Source organism: Dendrobium catenatum, unplaced genomic scaffold (assembly GCF_001605985.2).
Source record: "Dendrobium catenatum unplaced genomic scaffold, ASM160598v2 fragScaff_scaffold_716, whole genome shotgun sequence".
Classification (NCBI taxonomy): domain Eukaryota; kingdom Viridiplantae; phylum Streptophyta; class Magnoliopsida; order Asparagales; family Orchidaceae; genus Dendrobium; species Dendrobium catenatum.
The window spans coordinates 8,214,063-8,234,726 of record NW_021319178.1 but is presented as its reverse complement, the minus strand read 5'-3'; the positions used below and the strand labels follow the sequence as shown (position 1 = coordinate 8,234,726).

The following is a 20,664-nucleotide window of genomic DNA, read 5'->3' as shown; positions in this document are numbered from 1 at the left end:
CCAAACAATAAATCAAGATGAGCTATATATACATTTATTTATTTATTTTATTGTCAATACAATTTAATGTCTTTTTCAATATAAGAGATTAAAGTATCATTCAGTCATTGATCTTTAATTATATTTTATAATAAAATATGAAATAATTTAATCTTAAAGTTATATACCCATATATGTTAAATTTGAAATTCAAGACCTTTGGTGCTAAATTACTCGATCAGTATGCCTAGAGAGGTTGCATTTTTACTCATTTTATTCTTATTATATACCTTTCACAATGAAAAGACATGCCATATAAAAATTTTTGATGTCAATGCCAAATCTTGAATTGAATCCCCTAGGTATGTTGGTAGCAACAACAACAAATCTTTATCCTATTATGTGGGGTAGGCTACATGAATCTTTTTGTTCATTGTCTTGTTAAGAGACAAATTTTCATCTAAATCTAATAAAGAAATGTTATTTATAATATTTTCTAACGAGATCTTTTTAGGTCTACCTCTACATTTCTTAACGTAAATCAAATCTAATACATCTATTATCCTAATCGGGTTATTGGAAGGCCGCCATTTTATTTTGCCAAGCCATCTATGGATACTCTCTCTAATCTTTACTTTTAGAGATAGGTATACGTGTATACCTATCTCTAAAAGTAAAGCCGTTCATCCACCTGAGCATCCTCATCTTTGCAACACTTAACATAATATTATGCTTATCTTTTAATAGCCAACATTATGCACCATAAAATATTGCAGGTCTCACCAGCATCTTATAGAATTTTCCCTTAAGCTTGAGGGGGGCTTTTTTATCACACAACAAGCTTGATGCATCCCTCCACTTCAACCATCCAACTTAATTTATGCTAATAATTTCCCCATCCATCGCACCATCACTATGAATAATAGACCCAATATATCTAAAATGTGTACTCTTATTAATGATTTGTTTGGCCAAAATCACAATCCCCCCACTAAATATATTATTATTAAAATTACATTTTATATATTCAGTTTTTTATTTACTCAAACAAAAGCCTTTAGACTCTAAGGTTGACCTCCATAATTTAAGTTTTACCTGTAACTCCCTCTCTCTAGTCTTACCAATAAGAAGAATATCATCAGTAAAAAAGCATATACGGTGGTACAACCTCTTGCAAATGTCTAGTGAGAGCATTCATGGCTAAAGCCAAAATATATGGGCTTAAGGCTGATCCAATTGAAATAGGAAAATACTCCGTCAAACCATCTTGTGTTTGAACACAAGTAACATCTCATGCAAACATATTCTTAATGACTTGAAAATAAGCATTATTAACCCCTTTCTTATTTAGATTTCTCCATAGCACTTCTCTTGGAACTTTATAATATATTATTTCTCTAAATAGAAAAAATCATATGTAGATCCTCCTAATTCTCTCTATAGTTCTCCAATAAACCTCTCAATAAATGTATAGCTTCCATAGTAGACCAACTTGGCATGAATCCAAATTGATTTTGAGAAATATCAGTGTCATGCCGCAACCTATGCTCCATAACTCTCTCTCATAGTTTTAAAATATGACACATTAACTTAATTTTTCTATAATTCACATAATATTTTGCATCACCTTTATTGCTAAAAATAAGAATCAACATACTCATTCTCTACTTATATGACATCTTTTTAGTTTTCAAAATAATATCAAAAAATTTAGTGAATCAATAAATTCCTTCATCTCCTAAACATTTTCACACCTCTATTGAAATATCATTAGGTCCAATAGCTTTTTCAAACATCATTTTTTTAAATCTTCTTTAACATCAGTTATACTAATACACTAATAAAAATAAAAAAAAACTTTTTATTTTCATTTAAGGTGTTAAGATCACTAAAATCAATCGCATTCTTACAATCTTTAGTGTATGTGTTGAGGGACCATCCTGATTCTTGAGGATAAACCTTTATTAAGAAATTTCTCATCATAGAAATTTATCCATCATGATGTATCATGTCATGTGATCTGGGTTGGATGTGTGTGCTGATATATTGAGAGAAAAAAAAGTACTCTACAAAGAATTTCTATACCCATCCCTCACCCATCATGAATTTTATAAATGACATTATTACATGATGGAGGTGATCCATCTTCATTCATGACAACAAGCAATTCATTGAAGAATTCAGGTCCCCACTCAGGCACTCATGCATTTGAAGCTCAACCAATTCTTTTCCCAAACTTTTTTTTCCTAAAAAAAAAAGCAAAAGAAGATTTGGTTAAGATATGGAGAAGGATTATTTCCAAAACAAAAGAGATGTGTAATGGCATTGTATGCATGGGGGCCATCTTGTGCCAATTTAGGCCATCCATAGTATTTACAAGCCTGCTGCTCTCCATGTGCGCTTATGTGTACGTGCATTGTTTTATACGTCGGGGGACCATTCTTTTATGTATAGCTGTAGAGTTGTTGCTTAAAGCAGCTTTCTAGTAAAAAAAGAAAATTTTTATACTAAAAAAATGCTTTGATAAGCAATAAAAAAGCAGTCCCAAACAAAGCCTTAAAACGTCTCAGATTGTTACTTGAGATGTTAAACATATGCCAAAAATGCATTCACTACCCAGTTCTTATAAATGAGACTCTTCATAGGGATACCCATTTAGAATAAGTCAAATCCCCATGATGACTAGAGAACAAGATCCAAAATATTCAAATAAATTCATAGCTCACAAACTCTCTAGCTCTTTTTACAATAGCAATTCCCAAAAAGCTGGTAAAAATAGAGAGTGAAACAGATTGATGACAGATACTTCCAACTAGGACACACAGAGACCGACCAATCAGCAGGACATGGAAGAGTAGCTTTAATATGATATATTTCATCTTCATACGACCACAGGCTAACAAGCAGCAACACAATATTGTATCTACCTTGCCAGAACCTCATTTAAACAGACAAAGCATGCAACATATTTATTATTTGTTTTGATTCTCTTGAGTTGTGAAGGAGCCTTAGGCTTCATTTGGAACGGCTTTCTTTCTGCTTCTTAAAGCGGTTTTCTAGTATAAAAATTAAAAATTTTGTACTAAAAAACTGTTTTAAGAAGCAATAGAAAAGCTGTCCAAATGAAGCCTAAGTTAACAAAAACAGGATGGGTATGTATTAAATGGAATTTGATAAGTATGGGTTTAATCAGTTTAACTACAATCCTGATAGTGAACTAGAACCAACAAGTTGGACAAAATTTGCAGTTCAAGACCTGGAAACATTTACTTGAGAGGTTTTACACTTAAAAAACTGGATTTTAATTTGGGAAAAGCTGAGAGACCTGAAGCAAAACTGTTTGTAATTAACTTGTGATACTGTGGGTAAACCAATTTCATTTAGCTTTTTCATAATCCAAACACACAATTAAACAGTAAAGATTCTATAATCTTAAAACACCTTAACAATAGAAAAGCAATCATCAATGGTACATGAAAAAGTTAAAACAAAAGATGTATGTAAACAACATGAGCTGTTCAAAAAAGACTCTTTTAAATCGAATTTCATGCATCACAAGTTTCATTCTGAATTAATAATCAAGTATCTAACAAGTGCAAAAGATAATTTATCCAAGCAATAGATATCACAAACCTATCTTTTCAGTTATCACATCAACAATCTCCATAAGTTTCCCATCACCCATAATGACGCAGCCTTCACGTTCCATGAGTTGCCAGTCAGAAACAAAGTATATTCTCTGAAATACAATGTTACGCATCTAAGCAACTAGGTTTTACCAAACAAGCTTTCAGTTGCTCCATTTCTCCAACCAAATTCCTGAGCTTACTATCATGTGTCATGATACCATCTTCACATTTCTCAAGTTTATTTAAGATTTGTTCAAGATTACCAAAAGTTTTTAGCAATTCCTCGCGCTTCTCTTCCTCTTTCACTAATCGATTCTTTTCAAACTCCCTCGCACTAACAACCAAACCACCTGTCCCAGGAAGGTCCTTGTAAAGAGATTCATCATCACGTGGGTGCTGCTTTCTATAGTCAGCAAATCTACCACGACTTTCTTTTAAAGCTCTTTTATAACCAAGCATCATTTGGGTCACTAAGCATAGTTCATGCTCGTAATGGCGAACAGCCATCTGCCAATTTTGCTGCCCTTCCAACATCATTTTTAATGAATGAATCGTCAGCTCCTTATCATGAACCAAATGATTCAGATACTGCAACTGCTCTTCCATCTTGGCAACTTCTTGTTCTTTCTCGGAATACAGTATCTTTGCTCTCTTAACACCACCTTGAACCTGATTCATGCAGTCATCAAAAGAGAATGACAGGTTTGCCCAAGGTTCACATGTCCGCATCCTATTTTGATGGCATTTTTGTTCAAAATGGTCTCTTTCCTCATCCCCAATCTCATCAAGATGCCTCTTTCCATTATAGCCAAAATAGATAGAACCACTCGAACCACGGTCCAGAATATCGTTCTTGTGAGACTCAGTACGCATGGACAATAGCACTCCTGAAGATGGATTGAAGGAGTTCACCTGTGCAGCATAAGGAATGCTCACATTGTTCATTTCCTGCAAGAGGTCGGATGGATTCAGCCTCTCAAAATTAGAAAACTTAACTAGAACGCCATTTGCAAACCTCTCTTCCACATTTTCGTCTTCATCCATCTTAGCCAAATTCTCGAAATCCATGCTGTCAGAAGCTTTCGAATTGCAACGCCTCAGACATTGCTCAAAACCCTCATTTTTCCCCTCTTGAAGCCACTCGCTTTCTACATTTACCTTGCAATCATCAAAATCATCCATCACATTATCACCCAGTATCAAACATAACTCAGAGTCATGCCTCTCAGAAGAGACGTCCACCAAGTCCTGCAAACTCCTCGTCTTTCTGATATCAGCATCACCGTCTTCTTCTGTCAAATGGACCTCTTCTGCAGCATCAGCCTCATCCTCTGCCACATTAACTGCCTCATCCGGTACTGAAACCTCCTCTTCCTCGGGCTCAGGCGCAAGAAACACAGGGTCTGGTTCCTTTGAAAAAAGCTGAGGACGTTGGTGCTCAATCAAACGCTGCAGATGAGAGGCATAGCAAAAAGTCCCGGACTTGAGGCCTTCTTTTAGTTCCTTCTCAACCAAAACCCACATAACTGCTGCCCAATCCACCTTATACGGAACCCCTTCTTTCACAAAATCAATCGCCTGAACGACCTCCGAAGGCAGTATTAACAATTCCTCAAAAAGCATGTAATTAAACATGAAATCCAAGAGGGCTGTGTTAGCCCCTTTTGCAGAAACTAGTTCTTGCATCCAATCTTTTTCCAGGAAAGCATCAGTTTTCTCCTTCTTAGTTGCTAGGCCGATGGCCCGCGCAAGATCGACGCGACTTACAGAGATCCGAGTGCCCTGCACGTAGCTGCGATGGCTGGAGGAATCATAGTATGCGATCAGATCGGCAAGGAGGTCCGGGCGAACCTCTTCACCGAGCTGTAGGTGGGCGAAGTCCCAGAGACCAAGCGCTTGGAAGAGCTGCTCGTGCTCCGAAAAATCTAGGGTTTTCCCCGGGGAGAAAGGGACCGGGCGAAAGTTTTTGTTGAGGATCAAAAGCCTCTCTTTTTTTTTTTTAACTAGAAAAACTATATGACAAGAATAAATGTTTTTCGGAAGAAATTTCTAACCTGAGGCATTATTTCTCTGAAGGTATTCGACCGGAAATTTGCTTCGAACTCACGGCAAATGCTTGCGAACTACGAAGGAAAAGAACATTTGCAGAAGTTGCTTCGTCTTTGAATCTAGTAAAGCGAAGTGAAAATCTACAGGGTAGGAACTTATTTAAATATTACCACACCTTGATGGGCTGGTTGTCGGGATGTCATGGCTTTAAAATACGCACGTGCGACATACCCAGTATTTGTCGAGCGAGTTCGCAGTTTTGTGCCTGCTACATGGCGCTATCTCAGTGGTGATTGAACGTAGAGCTATGTCCGATCACCAGACCAAATAACTGCTCTACAGTAAGAGCCACGAATCATATCTCAGTTGATGGGAGAAGCTCAGAATAGAATTTCCACTGTTAGAGAGAATAAGTGAGATATGTATTTATAGGTATTTCATAGGTTAAAGTCGCCTTCCAAGAGTATAGTAGAACCACATATAGGGGAAGATTGGTTATAAAGACTTAAAAAAGATAGTTGATGGAATGTAGAGTATAGAGAATAAAGTAACGCAAGCTTTATTTATATTTGAGGGAGAAGCAAAGCATTGATGAATAGTGTTGACCTCATTTTTGACATCGATCGCTTGCATGACCTTCTTACATATTTTATAGACCTTCCTTCGTATTGCATCAATGGGTCTGATGAAGGGACAAGCCGCAAATTTTACATTGATTCGTCCTTGACTTTAGAATTTATTTCTTTTGGTCACATATTGTCCTTTTTTTATGTTTTAAAAATATATGTGATCAAGTTGATACCAATTTGATGAGTATTCTATGTGAATTCAAGCATTTGAACTCTTTCATGCCCATATTCATCTTCTACGCAATTTTTTTTTTTATCGAGATCTTGTCTTGCGAAATGAATCAAACCATTACAGCCGGCTCATCAAGACAGATCAAATGAGTCTATTCGTGCTCGAATAGGAAACCATTTGACATTTGTCGAGAAGAGAGAGCTTAAAATTAGATTTATTCTTTTTGCATATTTAAAAAGAGAGAGAGCTCAAAATTATATATATATATATATATGAAATTTTCTCTAATTTGTTTTATAAATTGATGGTTAGTGGTTCTAGTTTGTTAGTAGAAGATTTAAAAGAGATAGTTCATCCTAATTAGTTCTAGGACATCTCAACTATAGTATCAGAGCAATGATTTATAGAAGAATTGAATATAATTAGAGTCGTAGAAATTGAATAGAAATGGGTAGAAATTGGGTAGTTCTAAGGTGCATTTCTTTACATAGATTTAAACGCATATCTATGGTTAGATTATAATTTATTAGGCCAAAGAACTATACAAGTGAGCTAGTATGGATACAAATGATCAAGGTGTGCCAAATATGCAAAGTGATGTAGTTCTAATGATTTCCTATAGTCTGATGCAATTTGATAGCCGATAGCATAACTCATGAGTAAATCATATAGTAAGCAGCCTGGTAGTAAAGAAAGAGAAAATGATAAACATTTATAGATGTTCCACAAGTTAAAGCCCTCATTGTTTAAAGAAGCTATAGAACCATAGGTATCAAAAGGATTGGCTGCTAAGGATAGAGAAAAACTTTATAGTTTGCATTATCTAGAGAATATGAAGGTTGTTGAGATAGTTGCAACTTAATTTTTGATTGTTTATATTATTACAACATGTATGTTTTTGATGATTCCAAATATTATTGTTTTAATTATTATTTCTCCTAACATATTTTGGATGCATTGTTTTGCTATTTGTGTGTACTAACATTTCAGGAAAATCATACTCCAGATTGTTGAAGACTTCAAATTAGATCAGTTTAAGGTTTATTGTATATGAATTCATTTTTTTTATTTTATTGAGCCTGAGAGAGTGTGATTATAATTGACTAACTATGCACACACACACATCGGGGGGGGGGGAGAGGGTGGTAGAGTTTAAAATCTAAAATTTTTAAACCAATCATACTATACGATCTGTTTTTGTATGGGACGATCTGATCAGTTATTTTTCCTTTCGAGCAATCAAATGAATAGAAATAAAATTTTTTTAAGTATCAATCATAATGTACAATCACATTTCGTACATGCCTTCCAGAGTACAAAATGGACGGGTCCCTGGTCGCTTAAAAAGATTTTTTCTATGGATTGTACTGTATGATCACATTTTGTATATTCCTTTTAGAGTACGAAATTGTGAGGTCCCTCTTCATCCCAACTTTTCATCTAGACGAATTTGAAAATTTTTTGAATTGCTTGTACCTACGATGTCGTCATCGTATGTACGCCGTTTAGAGTACGAAATGGATGAGTCCCTTTTCATCCCGATGACGAACTTGAAATTTTTCATAACTGATCGTTCCATATGATGTTATCATCGTACGTACACCATCGAGGGTATAAAATTTTAGGGTCCCTCTTCATCCCGACGAAGTTGAAAAATATTTTAAATATTCGTCCCAGACAAACTTGGTTCATACCGGATGATGATCGTGTACGAAATGGTTTCATATCGATTCACAATAGGTTCATACGCAATAGTTTTTGAACTATTCGTACATACGAAATATGATCATAATGTACGATCGTGTATGATCAAAATTAAAAATTTTAAGTTTTTGGATAATTTTTCATGTATTTTGTATAAAAGGTCCACTAAAAACTGACGTAAAGAGTCTTGTCTTCATGATTTTTTAAGGGCATTTGCAAGAGAGAGTGTGAGAGAGTGTTTGAGAGAGATTTCTTACAAGTGAAGTGTGAAGGGTTCACAAGGTTACTCAAAGGTAAGGTTATCTTTGTAATTTTGGTTATTACTCTTCCTATTGTCTTTCTAGATTGCTCGTGAGAAGATCTTTGAAGAAGATTCGATACTCTAAGGACACTTGGAGGGTGTGAAAGGACGAAGGTTCTCTGCCTACACTTGAAGGGTGTGAAAAGAGGAAGGTACTCTGCCTACACTTGGAGGGTGTAAAAGGATGATGGTTCTTTACTGACACTTGGAGAGCATGAAAACACAACGGTTCACTGCCCACACTTGAGAGTGTGAAAGGATGATAGTTCTCTACCAACACTTAGAGAGTGTGAAAGGATGTCGATTCTCTGCCACACCGGGGATTGATGGAAGAGAGGTTTTTATGAAGGGTTCTCCACCTTATTGTGGGGGAAAAAGGAGAATTACTTTGGTAATAGTGTAATACCTTAAGAGGGAGTCTTCAGGGAGTGGATTTAGGTTGTGTTTAACCGAACCACTATAAATCTTTGTATCTTTTATATTTCCGCATTTATTTACTGCAAGTTATTTTCTGTGGATAAAAAATTATTTTGAAACTTTAATTAACTTACTTTGAGAATCAACAACTTTTAAATTTTAAATTAAAGAGAAATTTTTTAATTACCAATTCACCCACCTCTTGGTTAGCCTTAGGATAATATCTTAGGCTTAACAACCTAATTAAGATTCAATAAGTGGTATCATAGCTTTATTTTAAAACCATAAGTTTTGACTACTTTTTGATAAATGAGACAGGCTACTTTTGAAAACCGAAACACACCTGAATGGTATTTGATCACTACACCTCCGTTATTTGACAATATTCATTTTAATTTTTGGAAAACACGCATGTCTACTTTTCTGCAATCACTATATTATTATATGTGAATTTTAATTCAAGAAGGGTATACAAAATAAACTAGATTTATTAATGAAATTAGAGTTGAAACACCCTTTGCTGACTAGAATGTAGAACAACGTGACTTAGCACAGTTAAATGCTAAATACTTAAACAGTTTCTTTTGTGCACTTAAGTCAGACGATTACAAACGGGTTTCTACTTGCAAAAGTGGAAAAGACATATATGATGGACTTTATATTAGTTATGAATGGACTAATAAAGTAAAATAATCTAGATTAAATATCTTGTTATATGATTATGAATTATTTTGCATGAAATTTAATGAATCTATTATGAAATGTACATAATATTCACTCAAATAGTTACTTCTTTACATACATTAGGTAGGGAATTAATGAATGCTGAATTGGTGAACAAAATACTTTATTGTTTGCCTGCTGCTTATGATGCTAAGATAACTACCATAACATAGTCTAAATATTTAAATGTTTACTCTATTGACAATCTTCTTGGATCACTAATTGTTTACGAGCAAGGAGTGAGTCAAAGAAAGATTGATGCATGAGACCAACGAAAGGAGAAGAATATAGCACTGAAAGTAGAGGAATTAGAGAGTGATCAATCACAACCTGAGGATGAGGAAGACATTGCTTTGATGACTAGGCAATTCAGAAGTATTCTTATAAGTAAGAAGAGGAGACACCAATAGTGAAACAGAGATAAATCTAATAAGAATATTAAGATTTATAATGATGTGATTTGTTATGAATGCAGAAAACCTAGATATATAAAATCGGATTGCCCCAATCTCAAAGCCACTCCTAGCAAGGAGAAGGTAGAGGAGAGAACAAATGTGAAGAAGGGTAAGAAAAGATTTCAAAGGGCTTTTTTGGTGGACTCAGCTTCAGATTCGTCATAAATAAAAAAGGAGGAAGAAGTCACCAATTTGTGCTTAATAGTCAATAATCTTGATCAGTCAGATCAAAAAGAGGTATGTGACTTGGCTTATAATAAATTGCTAGAAGTTTCTGAAAGAATTCATGACGCATATAAAAAGCTTAAGAAAATACATGCTAGTCTAAATCTTGAAATGCAAGAATTACAAAAAGAATATGAAATCCTTAGAAAAGATCATGCATTGATAGATAATAATCATATGAGCTTACTTGATGAATTTGATGACTTGAACAAAAAGAATGATCTTTTAAAATCATCCTATGTGCAATTAAAAAAAGATTTTAAAAATTTTAAGGATGAATCAGAAAATAAAGAGTTAGTATTTGAATATAGATAAGAATATGTTAAAAGACTTAAACACATTTTTTAAATTGAAAGTGAAAGCTCTTAAGGAAAATAAAAAACTTCCAATACTTGAAGATTTTATAAATCATATTTTAAGATAAAAATTTTTACAACCCAGGAAGAGTTAGATTTATTATAGAAAATTAAGAAACTCATTTCCTGGAGTTAAATGTTATACTTTTGGCATGATTGAACATATTTCACACACTTATACTTTGGATAGAAAAACTCATTTAGTGTGGAAACCTAAGATACATAACTCAAGCCATATCATACATGCATCTAGTTTTAAATTGCCAAAAAGAGAACCCAAACTTGTTTGGGTTCCCAAGTCTAACATTTGATATTTTTGCAGGAACGCTCTCATACAAGACCTCATGAGAGCATTTGGTACCTGGATAGTGGTTGCTCAAAGTATATGACTGGAGACACTACACAATTTATATCGCTGGAAGCCAGAAATGAAGGCAGTGTTACACTGGGAGATAACACCCTAGAAAAGTGGTTGATATAGATATGATCGAAAACTTGTAAATTTTTTTCATTGAAAATGAGTTGCTTGTAGAAGGCTTAAAATATAATTTGTTAAGTATTAGCCAGATATGTGATAAATGTTATAATAGAAATTTTTTTTCCCACTAGCTGCATATTATGCCTGAATGGTAATGATGTTTTACATGAAAAAAGGGTAAACAATATTAATATGCTAGATTTGAATTGTATTACATCTCCTAATGCTCTTTGTTTAAAAACTGTTCATGATGATTCATGGTTATGCCATAGAAGACTCTATCATGATAGCATAAAAAATCTTAGGAAAATTATTTAAAAGGATTTAGTTAGAGGTATACCAAAACTAGACTTTACTATGAATCACCTTTGCGATGCATGCTAATTAGGAAAATAGGTGAAGTCCTCTTTTCAGTCTAATAAGGATCTTAGAACTTGTAAACTATTGGATATTATATATATAGATCTTTTTAGACTGATTAGCACTGTTACTCTAGGAGGAAAGGTATACGGATTCATGATTATATATGATTTCTTAAGATTCACGTGGGTTAAATTTTTATTTCACAAAAGTGAGTCACTTGAGTAATTTAGAGATTTTTTAACTTGGATTCAGAGGAAATTAGGGTGTGAGATTTAATAATACAAAGTGATCATGACTGTGAATTTGAAAATTAAAAATTTTGAGGATTTTTGTAAAGAAAAAGAGATTGATCATATTTTTTTTGCACCTAGAACCCCTTAGCAAAATGGAATAGTTAAAAGAAAGAATAGAATATTAATTGAAGCCTCTAGAGCCATATTGGTTGAATATTCACTTCTTAAATATTTTTGGGCTAAAGCGGTCAGTCATACATGTTATGTTCTGAATAGGATAAACATTAGATCGAAATTGAATAAAACACCCTATTGAGCTTCTTAAGTGGAGAACACCTAATTTGTCATATTTGTATATTTTTGGATATAAGATGTTCATACATAATAATGAAAAATCTATCTTAGAAAAATTTGATCCAAAATCAGATGAATGAATTTTTCTTGGATATTCTACTGTTAGAAAATCTTATAGAATATTTAATAGAAGAACTTTAGTAGTTGAGGAGACTACACATGTTGTATTTAATGAATCTAAAATTTTGGAAGAGTCAAATTTGGAAGAGGATGAAATAGAAAATAACTCCCAAAGGATTGAGAAGATTAATTTGAAAGAAAATTTAAAGATTGAAAACCCGTTGCCTAGAGATTTGAGATTTTCTAAAAACTAACCTAAGGAATTAATTTTAGGTGAACCTACTAAGGGTGTTAGGACTAGGCGTGGACTAAGTAAAAAAGTTAATCATTCTACCTTTATTCTGATGATAAAACCTATAAATATAAATCAAGCACTTTTGGATAAATTTTGGATATTGACAATGCAAGAAGAATTAAATCAATTTATAAGAAATGATGTTTGGAAATTAATTTCAAGGCCAAATAATCAAAGTGTAGTTGGAATTAAGTGGGTATTCAAAAATAAAATGAACGACTCAGGAGTTATCATTAGAAATAAGGCTATATTGGTGGCTAAGGGGTATAATCAGATTAAAGAGATTAATTTTGAGGAGACTTTTGCCCTGTAGTGAGACTTGAAATAATTAGGGTTTTGTTAGCCTTTGTCTTTTTTAAAGGATTTTGAATTGTATAAAATGGATGTTAAAAGTGTCTTTTTGAATGCGATGATATAAGAGGATGTTTATGTTGAACAATCTCTAAGTTTTGAAAATTCAAAATAATTGGAGAAAGGAACATTTCTTAGTCAGTAAATTGAGAAAGGAACATTTCTTAGTCAATCAAAGTATGTTAAGGACATCCTCAAAAAGTATGAAATATACAATGCTAAACCTTTTAGTATACCTATGAGTTTCTCAGTTTAGTTGGATAAGGACCTAAAGAAAAAATCTGTTGATCAAAAGAAATTTAGAAGAATAATTGGATCTTTGCTTTATTTGACTACTAGCAGACTCGATATTATGTTTAGTGTTTGTTTGTGTGCTAGATTTTAATCAGATCCAAAAGAATCGCATTTAACAACAGTAAAAAGGATTTTGAGATATCTCTTGGGAACTCAAAATTTATGAATTTGGTATCTTAAATACAACTCTTTAATTTAAATTGTTAGATATTTAGATTCATACTTTGTAGGTTGTATGGTTGATCAAAAGATTATATCTAGAACTTGTCAATTTATAAAAAATTACTTAGTTTTTTGGTCCAGTAGAAAATAGAATTATGTAGCTCTATCTACTGATGAAGTTGAATATATTATATTAGGAAGTTATGTGGCACATGTTCTTTGGTTGAAATAATAATTTATTGATTTAAGATTTATAATATGCATACTTCCAATTTACTGTGATAACACTAATGCTATTTGCATTTCAAAAAATCATATCCAATATTCTAGAACCAAATATATAGATATAAGACATCATTTTATTAGGGATCATATATCCAAAGGATAAATTGAATTGAATCATGTTACTACTCAAAATTAACTTGTAGAGATTTTTACAAAACCACTAGCTTTTGATATTTTAGCACATTAAGAACAAAACAAGGTGTGATCGATCTTAATACTTAAACAAAAAATTTCTACAAACTTGATATTTTGTTATGTGTCATTTGTGTTTTTATTTGTGTGTATATTTCTATTTTTCGAGTTTCTTGTTTTTTTATTTTATGTTTTTGTGTGTTTTGAATATGTTTTCACACATCAAAATTTCTATTTCTAAACGATTGTGCTGATTTTTCTAAGTATTTTAATCGTACTATACAAAATTATCTTCGTCCCATATAAATTATATAGCATGTCGATCATTGTTTTGATCTAATTGCAATACATATCGTATTGTATGATATCTATATCATCTTGGACGATTTGTATTCATTCGTTTGTACACACATTGACGGTTATCTGGCCAAAATCAGTTATTATAGCTGATCGTACATACAAAACTTTATTTTGTATGTATGAAGCACGTGTCATTCAATATGGGGGACGAACCTAACCGTCATTAAAATGGTCTTAAATAATAGCTCGTCCCGAATAAACACATGTTCGTCTGTACGGTCGTCTAGTCAAAAAGCCTGTACGAAAGGACGCTTCATAACTTGTGTGATTATAAAAAGTTGTTTCATTTTGAATGTAGTCGTTCGTACATAAGAAATTATTTTCATCTTGTACGATTTATTTATCGTACTGTATGAACCCTTTTTCGTACATACAAATGGTTATTTTTTAAAAATATAAGGGCTTTAGATTTTATTTTCATACACTTCAACAGCCTCTTTCAATCCTTCTCTCTTAGCAATGGCCAGTTCAAGCAAGCGTGATAGAGTCACTTAGGGTTCATCTTCAAGGGGTGTAAATGAAAATTTTCTATCCATGGAAAATAAGGATTCTTACTTTAGGTTTGTCTGTGCTAAAATCACTCCATCTAGACTCTTGCACCAAGAAGACATTCACTTTCAAGTAATACCTCTTTTCACCATCACTCAATTTGTCTTCATCCTGACTTTGATTCATGCCTACAACAAAGAAACCTTTCACTATTTTCTGGTAAATATGTCTTTTAGTTCTGATGAGAATATTATAAGATCTTATGTCCTAAATAAAAGGGTAGAAATCACTAAGGAAGATTTGTGAACCTTTCTTCATTAAAGAACTCAAGAAATTAGAGCCCACATAATGAATTCTAAATCTGATTTTGACTTGTTTGAAATAAACAAAGTTCTTTGAGGGGTTGAACAAGTAGGTCATTTGCCTAGGGTCTATACCTTACACCAAAATGCAAGGATCATTCAACATATCCTTAAAACTTCAATAATTCCTAAGGCCAGTGATCGCATTAACATTACTCCTCTTCTGTCCACTATTACCTATCTTATCATGACTGGACAACCAATAGATGAAGCCCAACTTATTCCTGATTATATTCACGAACTTTCTAAAATTGGGCATATTTCTCATAGGAGGAAGAAGAATATTGCCTTAGGACATCTTGTGATCTATATTTTAGAAAAGAAATATAACATTGTTCATCCCGAGCCTTCACTTGAAATGCCAATCTACTTCATTGATGCTTCATTTCGAGCACTTTTTGGGAAAAATGGTAATACAAGTGAGGATTCTAAGGAAGAAGGGGGAGCACCTGCACGTGCTCATGGACCCGGCTTTCAAGAGATGGTCTAGTGCTTTGATCGATTAGAGAGTCATTTTGATGAGCACTTTGATTAAATTCAGACTCACCTAAATTAGCAGGATGCACAGTATCAACAAGACATGGGTTGGATTCGGGGATAGTTCGAATCCATGAACAGTAATGTAGCTATGATGAATATCTATTTTTTTTATCTTCAACCAGCCTCCTATTCCAGACCTGGGCCCTTCAAAGTTCTAGTTGTACTTCTTGTGTGTTATCTTTGCTAATCATTTAAGATCTGTTAATCTTAGTGATGTTTTTGATGCATTATGTACTTGTCTTTATTTAGCTTTTGTGTTGATGTTTTGTTATCTTTATGTTATGATTTGATATTAATTGTGCTTCAATGTATTTCATATTTAAATTGATATCAATAAAAAAATGTCTTGTTTTGGTTAGTTGTGCACAAAGTATGCCAAAAATATTTGAAAAGATATATGCACAATGTCGCCAATTGTCAAAAGGGGGAGTAATATTATTTGTTTGATTTGATGATTGCTTTTGATTTGGTGATTGATTTTATTTTTGTGACTATGTTTTGAAGTTGTTTTTATTTTTATTTGGTATTTAGTGTTTTTGTTGTTACTGATTTATTTCAAAAAAAAAATTTTAAAAAATTTATTCTTCAAGAAATTCCCTTTAAACTTACATGTTTATTCTTTTAGGGGTTGCTAACGAGAAATTTAGAGTATATAAGTTCACTCAAAAAATATTTGTTTTTCCATCATAAAAATGTGGGAGATTATTGAGATTGTTGCAACTTAGTTCTTGATTGTTGATATTATTACATAATGTATGATCACATTTTGTACATTCCTTCCAGAGTACGAAATTGTGAGGTCCCTCTTAGTCCCAACTTTTAGTTCAGACAAATTTGAAAAAAAAAATTAACTGATCATACTATACGATGTCATCATGGTACGTACACCATGAAGTGTACAAAATGGACAGGTCCCTTTTTATCCCGATGAACTTAAAATTTTTCATAACTGATCATACCGTACGATGTCTGTTGAACTCAATTTTAGCTCGAGCACCCTCGAGGCCGTTTAATTGATTTAATCGAGCCCCGTCATGTCCAATTCGAACTCAAATCGACTCAAGTTCGTTCAAATTAGACTCGATGAAGTTCGATTAAATGCGGTTACCACCCATTAGCCCCTTTGAGTGCGATTTGATCCAAATTGGCGTCGATTTGGGTTCGATTCTACCAAACTAATTTAATTAAATCAAATCAAATTTGAATCGGCTCGATTCAAATCAAATTGAGTTTAATTCCAATCCCAATTTGACCTAAATCAACTTCATTATTTTAAAAGAAGAACCTAATTTTATTACCTAAGCAGTTTTCCCGCTCTTGGCAACGGCATGGGCATGATTTGAGGGATTATGGCGATGATAGCGAGATTTTTTTTTTTCATATTTCGACATGATTTTAACCTAATGATGGCTCTCCGTCCCGGGCTAGTTCACGAAGCCCCTCCCTCACAGAGCTTCTCGAGCGCAACCAGCAAAAAAATAAAAAATAAAAATAAAAAAAAACCTTCCTCTCCTTCCCATTCGGAGATCCTGCCCCTAGCTCTCGGTCTCTCTCTCTTGTTCGAAGCAGCCCAGGCGAGGGGACCCAAACTCCTGTCCCGCCTCTCCTACCTAACCGAGCCAAGGAAGCACAAGCTTGTACACGGTTTGCTCTAGCTAAGCTTCCATCTCCTTCTCTTTGCAAGGTGAGTGCTTTCCTCATCTCCTTCTTCTTCTTCTTCTTCTTCTTCTTTTTCTTCTTCATCTTCTTTCTTTTTCTTCTTCTTGTTCTTTTCTCTGGGTTGCATACAATGATATCTTAACAAAACTCACTCATAGTTCCTTCTAGTTACTAGTTTTCCCTGGTTCTTTCTCATTCAAACTCAACTTAGAGTTTAAACTCTTGCATGCTAGATCTTATAAAGTCATTATACATGCTCATAGTTTGTGCACAAATACATGAGACGTAATGGATGACATGCGGTATTTGGCTTTATATATGTTAGCCAGTAATGCTTTCATGAAGTTTTGGAGGATATTTGGCATGCTAGCTGTTTGGTGAAATGCCTCGAAGCAGTTTTATTTATAAGCCTTGTTTTAAGATAATATAAATAGTTATTGTTGCGTTTCTCAAATAGGGAATCCATGTAAAACTATGTATGGGCCATATCTATACATTTTCTTTAAAGATTTAAATGAATTGTATGAATTTCTCTCAGTTGCTTCTCTTAGACCACTCTTATCAATTTGATTTTCTTTTGAGAATATGAGACTTGAGTTTGGAGTTTACAGCATAGGTTCCAATAATTATGTATCTGTCACTAAATTAACTATATGCAAAAAAGTTAAGTTTCAAATATATGTTGGGACTCTCTCGGTCATGATTCGTTTCCTCATATACATGATTGGTTACTAAAGGATGCATATATGGTATTACATTAACTTGCTCTTCATGGGATTTTCTTGTGCGAATCTTCCAAATCAAATTTCTCCTAAAAAATAGTTTGAGTAGGGTGGTTTCTTTTAGCTTGAATCAATGAAAGGGAAGGTGCTTAAAAAAAAAGTGTATTGTGCTTGAAAGTATGGATGCATTCCTTATGTTCATTATTCTATTTGCTATAGCCATGACATGACCTCCTATTGATCTATTTGTAGACTTTGCGAGTATCAAGGAAGTACAATGCACTTTTATTTTCTCGCATAGATCTTGATAAAATTGGGTTACAATGAAATAATGATCTGAACTCATTCTATTGCTTTTATGTAAAAGCTATAGCTAGTGACATAGCACTGGATATCGATAGTGCTGTTGAATAAAATTTGGTTATCTTCCCTTGCTATTGTTTGTGACGAAATGATTATAGTTAGCATGGAGGATCATTTGGAGTTTTGGTTTTTGGAACTTGTCCCCCTTCGTTGTTTTTTTTTTTTTTACTTTATTTAGGTAATAGTTTGGGTAGTCATTTTAAATATATCAAGTGCTTTGTTTGGATTGTGGAGATAGCAAATGACATTGAAAATACCTCCTTCTCTATTCGTATCACATTGAATCGGGGAGAAGGCTATTTTAGAGGCACACTTGGCTTCAAAGATGTGTGCCCAACAACAACGATGCCTATATTTTTTTATTCTTTTTTTTATTCCATTGCATTTTTTCCCATCTTTCTTTGCTTTTAGAATTTTTGTTGTCTTTCTTATTTTTGCTATAAAGTTGAATGCTCGCAAAAGAATAAGAAAACCCAAATATCAAGTGACCCATCCGATGTGCAAATGATAAAGAGGTACGTTCTTATTTAATTTGCACTTTCATTTTGATATTATTTTCTTATCTTATAGAACGTGCTCTAATACACCCTTTTTCTGTGTTTTGCGAGGCACCCTTTTGGAGAGCAAAGGACAAGGAGCATTGGAGCACAAGGTGAAGGAGCATGGACAGTCAGACCTGAGCATCAGTCGCCCTCATTCAGTCTGGTGGGGGCGCTACGGGCGGAACCACCGGGTCATAGCACCAAGTGCAGTAAGTCTCCTTAAAACTTAGAAAATCTTTAGGGGCCCTCATGGTTGCACTCTCCCTACCTTTTATGACTCTACAAAAACTTCATTCATAATTAGGTTTTCTTTCTTTTATTTTAGATCCCTAAAACTGTTGACACATGTACGAATGTCCTAGGGGTTAGAAGAACATCTTTTTTCATCCAATAACTTTAGTGACACCTAAGGACAAAAATTAAGGACCAAATCTTATATAACATAGACTTAGGGTGCATGTTCCTTTTAGGATAGAGATATTAAAACATAGAGAACTTAGTAACACATTTTCCTAGGATTCATGCCATCTTAGATTTAAGGTTAAAGGCTAATACATCGGGTGTCTCGTAGTATGCCTAAATAGTGGGTAGGTCCCTTCTCTTCAGGGACTATAAATCCTGCTTATCTGCGTCACATAGATGGCACCACTTCCATCCTTTCTCTCTGTATGTTTTTGGTGTTTGGTTTTCTCTCTCTTCTCGAGGCCTTGGTCCCTCTGGATGTTCAGTGTGAGCCGTGCATATTGATTATGCCATTTGATCCCATTTCTTTCCTTTTGAGTAAGAACTTCCTAGTCTCCCTTTTGTGTGCCAATCTCATTTATCTGGGAAGAATACTATTGGATCCTTAATCAAGAGTTTTCTCGGCCTCTAGGCTCGAGATGTAATTAAGCACAGGGGTTTGCTCTCGCAGGAAAAGGAATTCCACAACAAATAAACCCCACTCAAGTTGATGTATCGAGTGGGGGAAACCCTTGACTGTGATCAGACCATATATATTATTACCTATCGAGGTGCGTAGGCGAGAGCCGCTATCCTCCATGGTTAATTATATGTATGGTCTAATCAGTCCCTTTCGCTTGACCCGTTTGCGAGGAGCGCGGAGGCCCGCGATCATCTCTATCCCTCAGGGTAGCTGCGGTCGTATGCCCCTATGCAATCCTGCAGCCGTAGCGGTGCTCTTTCAGAGGTCCACAAGTTTCTGGCGACCACGGTGGGATGCATTTCTCTCTCCATCTTTGGATCTCATATTATTCTTTCTTGAGTATACTCTATGATTGGCAGTCCTTAGAGATTAGGTTCGTGCTACTCTTAGTTAGGATTCCTTTCTTAGTTAGGTTTCCTTCTTAGCTAGAGTTTCCCCCTAGCTATGGTCCCTTTCCTTTTGGCCTTCTTAGCCATTCTGTACCTTATCAAATCTTCTTCTTCTCACCGGGTTTCTATGTTCGCTCGGCTCTCTCACAATGAGACCGTCGAGCGGACCCCGGCACATCCATACTTCCTATGAATATCCCTCTATATTTGAATCCCTTAAAAAGATTCTTCTTACTTTTTGGCAGTCTGTGTGGCCACGATGATTTGTCCTCTACCACACGATGTTTGTTATGAATAGTATAAGGTTATCCTTAAAGGTGATACGCTAATACGCCGTAGGGGTATCTGTTCTTGTGTTTGTACACACCAATCACATTGGTGCTGACACACAAAACCCTCGATATGTACGTCCCTCTGGAGGATTTTCTCTTCCCCAGTTTCGTTTGTCTTCTCCCAAGCATGATCTAGGATATCAAAACCAATAATTCAAATTTATTTTCTATATGAGATACTGGGTCCATGCCCACCTACTTTAGGTGTGATAATGTTGATCCAATGTCTCTAATTCAAATCCATTTCTAATAGGTGATACTGGGTCCATGCTTGCCTGTGTTAATCAGGTGTGATGATGTTGATCCAATCTCCCTATATAAATTTTCTTCTGCTA

At 34.3% G+C, this 20,664-nt stretch overlaps 1 protein-coding gene across 1 annotated transcript in view; it reads right to left on the bottom strand.

The window, feature by feature from the left end:
- Positions 1–2,000: 2,000 nt before the first annotated feature.
- LOC110103011 overlaps positions 2,001–20,664 on the bottom strand; it is a gene marked incomplete in the record, with an annotated part of 89,751 nt that continues 71,087 nt past the window's right edge. The window contains 2 exon segments of the mRNA XM_028696062.1: positions 2,001–2,225; positions 3,613–5,599. Of these exon segments, the coding sequence (XP_028551895.1) occupies positions 3,732–5,599 (1,868 nt within the window).